Source organism: Cynoglossus semilaevis, chromosome 5, assembly GCF_000523025.1.
Source record: "Cynoglossus semilaevis isolate Cse_v1.0 chromosome 5, Cse_v1.0, whole genome shotgun sequence".
NCBI classification, from domain to species: domain Eukaryota; kingdom Metazoa; phylum Chordata; class Actinopteri; order Pleuronectiformes; family Cynoglossidae; genus Cynoglossus; species Cynoglossus semilaevis.
In genome coordinates, this window is record NC_024311.1 from 12,084,375 (window position 1) to 12,092,820 (window position 8,446).

Here is an 8,446-nt window from a genome sequence, read left to right on the forward strand (position 1 = left end):
GGTACCCTGCTGGTTGTTGTGAGAACTGCCATCTGTAACAGAGTATCAGATCAATGACTCAGCCTTTGAAGAGTATTTGAGTGTTTGAAAGACAGATCAGGTTAACTGATTATTTTAGTGAATGTTTGTCCGCCACGTCCTCCAATGTTTCCGTTCCCTTGGCAGGTACTGTAACCAGGTGCTGAGCAAGGAGATCGACGAGAGCGTGACTCTCCTCCTGCAGGAACTGGTTCGCTTCCAGGAGCGGGTCTACCAGAAGGATCCGACCAAGGCAAAGTCCAAACGCCGCCTGGTCATGGGTCTCCGAGAGGTCACCAAGCACATGAAGCTGCACAAGATTAAGTGCGTGATCATCTCTCCCAACTGTGAGAAAATCCAGGCCAAAGGTGAACATGAATGTCATCCACTCCACTATCAGTAAATGTTCTGTAAACAAAGCTGTGACCAGCTGTCACCTGAATATGTTTCAGCCCGAACCCTAACCTTTGAGTGAACCATGTGTAGCCAATTAATTATTGAGTGTTTTCGCAGGTGGTTTGGACGAAGCTTTGTACAATGTCATTGCCATGGCCAGAGAGCAGGAGATCCCCTTCGTGTTTGCCCTGGGCAGGAAGGCTCTCGGACGGTGTGTCAACAAACTGGTGCCTGTCAGTGTGGTCGGCATTTTCAACTATTCTGGAGCCGAGGTAGACTGCATCCATCCATCCATCCATCCATCCATCCATCCATCCATCCATCCATCCATTATCTATTTGCCCATTAATCCATCGATTCTCATTTTTGTTCTTTTGTGCCAGATGTTTTGGTTCAACTTGATAATTAATTTTTTTTTTTAACCTTTTAGAATCTCTTCAACCGTCTGGTGTCTCTGACAGAAGAGGCCAGAAAAGCCTACAAAGACATGGTGTCAGCTCTGGAGCAGGAGCAGGCTGAGGAGGCGCTGAAAAACGACAAGAAAGTTCCACACCACATGGGACACTCCCGTAACCACTCTGCTGCCTCTGCCATCTCCTTCTGTTCTATCTTTTCTGAACCCATCTCTGAAGTCAATGAAAAGGAGTATGGTGAGTTCCCTCTCAGTCTCGGTCGTGGTTTGTGTTTCATGTAGTACGTGTTGATGAAGCTCTCGTTGTTGTAATTCCTCCAGAGACCAACTGGAGAAATATGGTGGAAAGCTCTGATTCTCTGGAGCCCACAGAGATAGAGCGGAGTCGCCCTCCACCTCCCGCAGCTGCCCAGAAGGACATGGAGGCTCCGCCCACTGCCGTTCAGTCCAGCTCCGGCTCCAGCTCCAGGTCAGGACCACAGACCCAGACCAGCGGTGAGAAAGAGGAGGTGCGAGCTGACGACAAGCTGGAGCTGGCCTCGCAGCAGAGCACAGAAACAGGCTCGCTGGACGGAAGCTGCAGGGGTCCGCTCAACAGCTCCATCACCTCCACCACCTCCACCCTCGTTCCCGGCATGTTGGAAGAGGCGGAGGAGGAGGACGAGGAGGAAGAGGACTACACTCCGGAACCTATATCTGTAGAGGTGCCCACCCTCAGCAGCCGCATTGAATCCTGGGTTTCCAAGACTCTAGAAAACCTACAACTAGGAAAGAGCCAGGAGAGTACAGAGGACGAAGAGGAGGAGGAGGAGGAAGAGGAAGAGGAGGAGGATGAAGAGGAGAGAACACAGAGTGAGGAAGAGGAGGACCTGGATTCAGCTGACATCACAGAGGCGGGGGTGGAGAGCAGAGAACAAGCCGAGGTCAATAAGGTCGTCGGCTGAAATCACTTTTTTTTTTACATTCGCTCGTTCACTCCTTCTTCACGTCCCTGTTGAAAAGAACCAGCAGCTTCTCCTCCTGTTTGTCTCCAAACCCCTGACACCACACATAATCTCAGGTATCCAACCACTGACAAGCACTCACACACAGCCCCTAAAACCGCCCTGTCAGGAGACTGACCAGCTCACGAACACGCAGGCTCACAGACCGACCAGTCAATCACACAGTTTGAAGAACGGTGGACATTAAACGTTTACACACCCGTCCGTGTAACGCAACAACAGCACAGATCAATTGTGATTGGGTTGATGATTTAAATAAAATGACTAAGGGGCGGGGTCTGTTCCTTGTACACTTGCTGAGTTGAATTTTAACTTCACACTTAAATTTGCTCCTGTCGTCTTGTTGCTGGGATGACCTTAAAAGAATTTCTAGCAGAAACACTGAGTCAGTCTAATCTAAAATCTACAGTACAATATAATAGGGATGTGTATTGGCAATAATCTGGCAATACAATAAGTATCACAGTATACAGGGGCGACGATACGATATATTGCGATACAATAGGCACGATGATAAATTGAATTGTTTTTAAAACAAGTTAATTTTAGGCAAACTGTCAACATAGTAAACCCACAATGCTGTTCCATCTGAACGTCAGGTCACTAACACTGGAACAGAGGGATCTACATTTGGAATCACTAAATAAAAGAAAGAATATCGATACAGTATCATTACACAAAATATTGCGATGAGAAAATCTTGATGTTGCGTTACACGAATACGCTGGTTTTCAAACCCGGGTGTGTAAACGGTTCATGTCCACCGTAGGCGACACTCCCTCCACCTGTAACCTGCTACACTTGAATTCGGAGGGATTCGTTTGAGTTCCCTCCTCTAAACTCTGACCACGTTCGGGGGATTTTCTTGGAGCAACCGCCAAGTAGCAATGAAGAGAATACAGTGCTGTCCGTCTGCAGCTGACAGGGAAAGAAAGTCTGCTCCCATCTTACTTCACACACCGTCAGCCAGGTTTACAGATCTGCATGTGTGTGTGTGTGTGTGTGTGTGTTTATATATAGTTTATTTTGTTCTGTGCATTAGCTTTATTTTGTAAAAAAAAACCAAACAAACAAAGGTTTTGTCCACCTCACTGAGGGAAGGAGGGACCGGCAGATCCTGATGAATTCCTGCTCAGCTGATGTTTCGCTTTTTCCTGCCCGAGTATTCACAGTGTCGGGGCGTTGGGAGGGGGAGCTCACTATTCCCACACAAACCACTCCCACCTGTCGCTCTTCAGTGTTGTACTTTTAATGTTTAAAAAGTGGCTCAGTCATGAATTCAGATGATTTGAATAAGCTTCGTGTACATAACCTCGTCTCCGTGGTTTTACTACAGTGTGCAATGTGTGTATTTGTGTGAAACGTCCTCTGACTGCGGAGTCGTCCTCAGTTGCTGACTCTGCCCCTGTCCACTCTCTTCTGTGGGCTAGGAATCTCCAGCTGTCTTTTATTGTCATCAACACTAGGGGGTGCTGCGAGGCCTTCTGTTCAAAAAAACAAAACAAAAAATAAAAGTTTTGGTAAGCGTGTACAGTGGGTGAGTGAGTGTGAGTACTCATGGGAGTACTGCAGAAATGTTTAAAAAAAAAAAACTAGAAACCAGCAGTGGTATTTAAAAACTTGTCATTTTTATCAGTATTGACCAGAGATGCGACAGGACAGTCGTCCATGGTTCGACTTTCATGTTTGATTTTTTTTTTTTTTTTTTTTGTTTTGGTAGTTTTCACAGGAAAGAATTAAGTAGAAAACAAAATATCTCACCTTCGCAAGTTAATTATTTCAGCATTGATTAGCATTCCTGTTATATTGTACGACATAAAATAAACAGTATCATCAGTACTGCTCTACTCTATTAGAGCCCCAGCCCTGACCTTGACACACAGAGGTCAACCTACACTAAAAACCAACAAGGTCAAAAGGTCTCAGTGGCATCACAAAAATCAACCAGCAAATTCAAGTATGTCAAAAAATGTTTATTTCATGTTATCAAAACCTTTGCAAGAACACAGATATTTGTAATCAGTAAAGTGAGGTTGTAGTTTTACTGCAGTAGTCTCACATGTACATGGAACAAATCCGTTCCTTCCTTCTCCCAAACAGCAGTTCAGTTCTCAGTTCAGTCCGTTTCACTCGTCTTCTTCTTCCTGTTCCAACAACAAACCAGAGCAGTGAGATCACCAGGATCATGTGTTGAACCGTGGAGGCTGTATCAACTCTTAACGTCTGTCATTGTTGTGTCCAATGACTCAGTTTTACTTTTTATTATTTTAGGAACATTTTTTTGAATCAACGCAGCCTTTAGTTGGAATGAGAACATCTACAAGTAGACATAGGAACTCTGGATGGAGCTTTTGTTTTGACAGATAAAATGAATCCCTGTCCAGTTTCTTTGAGACCGCAGACATTGGAGCTCTTTCCTCAGGGCAGAGTCGAAAGAAATTTTCCACGTTAATATATGATAAATCCTGTAAATATAAGTGTATAAAAGAGATTTTGATTCATTGGAATTGTATTAAAATAAACACAATCATCCTGTTCTTAAAGCCATTTGATAGTTTTAAACCGTCAACCTCTGAGTAGAGATACCTGACAGAACAGCGTGAGATTACAGCCTGTCTGTGGCAAACACAGTGTATATATATACACATATATTTATATATGTTTATGTAAATATGTGTGTATATATATATTTATATATATGTTTATATATGTATATACATATATGTAAATATATATATATATATACATATATGCAGTATGTTGCGCCATGACAGTGCTTCATAGCTGGGATCCTGAGAGTGTTTGTGGTCTGATAAAGGTACGCAGTGTCAGCTTTGTGTTGCCATAAATTTTCCATCAAAGTGTTTAAAGTTTGTTAATTGACAGCAAGTGTTTTTGCACTATGTAAATATCTAGTACTGGTTAAAGGTCTTGTAAACGAATGTGAACGACAAAAACAAAACAAGGAAAAAAACCGAACCTGTTCAATGAAGTACTTTTTCAGCGTGTTCTTTGTCTTTGTATGGATATTTATGGCCGCCTCCTCCAGACTTTGAATCACTAGCGTTGTTGTTAAAAGGCTGTTTCTCATAATCCCTGTTGTCTCCTTAACTCTTTAACCTGTATGAACAAATGAATAACATCATTAAAATGTTGTTTAAGTAAATGAGTTCATCTTGTCCTTTGGTTTGCCTGCATTTTTATCGGCTTGTCCTAAAAAAGTGTTACATGTTCGCATTTGAATTAGGGCTGTCAACAGATGAAAAGAAATTCAGTTTGAATCACAAATCTAGACGCACCAATTTCTATGAATATGAGCAGAAAAAACATTTTTCAGTATTTTGCAGTAACAGAAAATGAAATAAGAGCAGGTATGGATGAAAAGAAATTTTTCAGTATTTTGCGGTAACAGAAAATGAAATAAGAGCAGGTAGATATACGTGTTTCACACCTTTTTCTGACCTACCCAAATGATGGAATTATTAATTATAAGTATTGTTGTCGGTTCCATAGTGTAGCAGTTAGCACGCCTGCAATTATAATAATAATAATAATATACAGAAGGTCCTTGGTTTGATCCTTGGAAGAAATGGATGCTAAATGGCGCCTCCTGTGGTAGTCTGGGTGCGTTACAAAGACTCACATTGAATGAATCCCATTGTGGTTCCATTTAGGGACTTCAGCACTAGTCATAGTCCACAGTCAGTGGTGTTACTGAAGAGACTCAATGATTTGAGTGGGTGTGTGTGTGTGTGTGTAGCTATACTAGTGTGGACAGTGTCTTGGAAAAATACTACTGTTCTGTACTGTACCTTTCTAGGTCTGCTCAGTGAGAGGGTATTTTTTGGAAAAATACTACTGTTCTGTACTGTACCTTTTTAGGTCTGCTCAGTGAGAGGGTATTTTAAAGGTGAAATATTTACTTTTGATGCCAGGATTAGAATTTCAGGTCAAATTTGACTTAGGTTAAAACAAAAGGATTAGGAATAAATTTGCCAAAATAAGGGGTGGGATAAAAATGAATTATGCCCATGTGAAGTTCTCAAAAATCACAAAAACCAGTGTGTGTGTGTGTGTGTGTGCAGCATGGGTCACCCTATCCTCGTGTGATTGGATGCTTCTGTGTGGGTGAGGGAGGGGGAGAGAGAGAGGGAGTAAGAGGCTGTCTGTGAATCTATCTGCCGCTCCATTCACACATTCAGCTGCTGCACCTTCATAGACAGGCAGGCAGAGGGAGTGAGCGAGAGCCTTCCATTCATTAATAATAAAAAAAAAAGAGAGAGAGAGTAGGTTCATTCATAAAAAGCTGCGTTGAGTCTGTGACTCCCGGAGGTAAAGACTCGGAGCTGAGGTGAAACTGACAGAAAAAGTGAGCAGACGCTTGAAGCTGTTCGTTCCCAGCATGACCAGAGCAGAGCAGACTGGACTTTAGTGACACAGGACGTCCGCAGTCCCACGCTGGTGAGTTCAATCTGGTTATTTACATCTTTGTAGTTAAAATGTTCTATTTTTTCAGATTGATTTTTTTTTTTTTTTACTGTGAGCATTAACTGGGTTGAAGGTAACGGTGAGGTCCAGGTCACAGACGGGACTCTCCAAGACAAGTTTAAAGAAAATCCCTGTCTTTCTGCTGCAGGCATGATCAAACGAACCAAATACAGTCGCCTGCACAACGATTCACCAACATCCCCGGAGGATCAGCCTCCAACCATGTCTCCTCAGAAGAGGGAACTGGACCAGGACTCTGAGACGGCTCGCGTCAGTGACGGGACATCGTGTCACCACGGGCCGTCCTTGAGAGACTTCTTTCCTTGTGTGGCCAAAATCCGACTGCACAGTCCTGTGGCGTGCCTTAAAGGACAAAGAGACGCAGCAAAAGACACAACGACCACTTTTTATGGAGACAACAGCAAATTACAACATGGTCAGAGACTCTGCGGCCAGAGTCCTCCTCATGTTCCTTTGTGTACAGGTAGGAACAAAACAAAAAGAGCCATCACTCTGCACCGGATGGTCAGCCTTCCCAGGATTCCTAGCTTTGCGTCCTGCTCAAACACCAGAGGAGGTCAGTGCAGTTTGAAGAACTCCTGTGCAGCAGATGACGGTGCAAACACGGCAGTGCACTATGACATTAAGGTAATGGTCGACACAGGTTTACTGATGTTGGTATTACAGTACAGGGTCGTGCATGTGGTACCCAGCTGACGTAGACTAGAAGAGGAATCGGCTGAGAACCTTTAATCCAGTCCACTAATGTGCAATACCACAGAGAAAACTCTGGGGGCAGAGTGTTAAAGCGTTCGCTCTTGTCGTGCTCAAAACGTCATTACAAGTCCTGTGCAACATAAGACAGATTTAACTAATCGACATAACTGGGCGTTTTTCTTTTTACCAATCCAAAAAGTGTCTCCACCACTAATTTTTCTTAACCAATCCAAAAAGTGTCTCCACCACTAGTACACTTTTTAAAAACACTGTCCTGATAAGTATAGCTGTGTCAGAAAAAAACACACACACACATTTACACACATTTGTGTCCTCTTCCTATGCTAACTTCACACCATCATCACTTCCACACTCACCCTCCCGCTCAGACAGAGCTTCCTGTGTAGGCAGCAGTGAGTCATCCTGGCTTTTTGCTCCTCTTTACTCTGTGTGTGTGTGTGCGCGCGCGCGTGTGTGTGTGTGTGTGTATCCGGTATCAGTGGAGCTCATGTTGTCCTTTAACCGGAGGTGTGTCCGCATGGGTGATCAGGGTAAGCTGATGGAAATGAGTCTGGACACTGTGATTGTCCTCTTTAAACAAGCACATATGTACACTCTGCTGCCCACTCTCTCACTCTCTCCCTCTCCCTCTCTCACTCTCCCTCTCTCACTCTCACTCTCCCTCGTTCACTCTCACTCACTCTCCCTCTCTCACTCTCACACTCCCTCGTTCACTCTCACTCTCCCTCGTTCACTCTACCTGTGCATTGATTTAGCTTCTAGCTTCTATCAATGAACGAACTCGTGCCGTTTCCAGGTTCAAGTCTCTGCTGCTGGGGTTCATGGAGCAGAGGTCACAGCGTCTTAATGACCCCCCGACCCCTGCCGCCCCCCCACCACCATCACCCTTTGACATCAGCATATTGTTTCTGTCCTTGAGAAGCTGTGCATTAGTCTTGTCTCGTCCTCTTTTACTTATTTATTAACTCTATTTGTTTTTTATGTTCTGTGTGTGTGAAGTACTTGGGCAGTGTGGAGGTGATCCAGTCCATGAGAAACCTTGACTCTGACACAAGGATGCAGGTCACACGGTAGGATGTTCGAAAAGTTCCACAAACTGTGATTGAAAAACAGCTATTAGTAAAATTCACATTAAAGAAAAACAATGTATTATTCTTTATTTGCTCTGGACAAGTTAGCTGAGTTATCATTTCATTAATATTATAAAATGATGTAAAAAAAAACATGAATTAAAATAAAAAATAAAAATTATTATTATAATATCTGTTACCCAGGAGTCAAAATACTTTTAAACTCAAAAACAGTAGTTTAACTCAACCTTTTAATATCAAGGCTAAATAATTGTGTCATCTGCATACAAACGTAGAATTTCACCCCATGTTAATTGATA

At 43.2% G+C, this 8,446-nt stretch overlaps 2 protein-coding genes across 2 annotated transcripts in view; both read left to right on the forward strand.

The window, feature by feature from the left end:
• Window positions 1-4,999, forward strand: part of secisbp2l (SECIS binding protein 2-like) — a 16,371-nt gene extending 11,372 nt beyond the window's left edge. The window contains exons 14-17 of the mRNA XM_025055868.1: window positions 123-386; window positions 532-686; window positions 845-1,064; window positions 1,148-4,999. Of these exons, the coding sequence (XP_024911636.1) occupies window positions 123-386; window positions 532-686; window positions 845-1,064; window positions 1,148-1,770 (1,262 nt within the window). The 3' untranslated portion in view covers window positions 1,771-4,999. The remainder of the gene's footprint in view (window positions 1-122; window positions 387-531; window positions 687-844; window positions 1,065-1,147) is intronic.
• An 857-nt stretch (window positions 5,000-5,856) lies between these two features.
• Window positions 5,857-8,446, forward strand: part of LOC103379110 (SHC-transforming protein 4) — a 5,457-nt gene continuing 2,867 nt past the window's right edge. Inside the window, 3 exon segments of the mRNA XM_025055899.1 lie at window positions 5,857-6,291; window positions 6,467-6,966; window positions 8,056-8,202. Coding sequence (XP_024911667.1) covers window positions 6,469-6,966; window positions 8,056-8,202 — 645 coding nt within the window. The 5' untranslated portion in view covers window positions 5,857-6,291; window positions 6,467-6,468.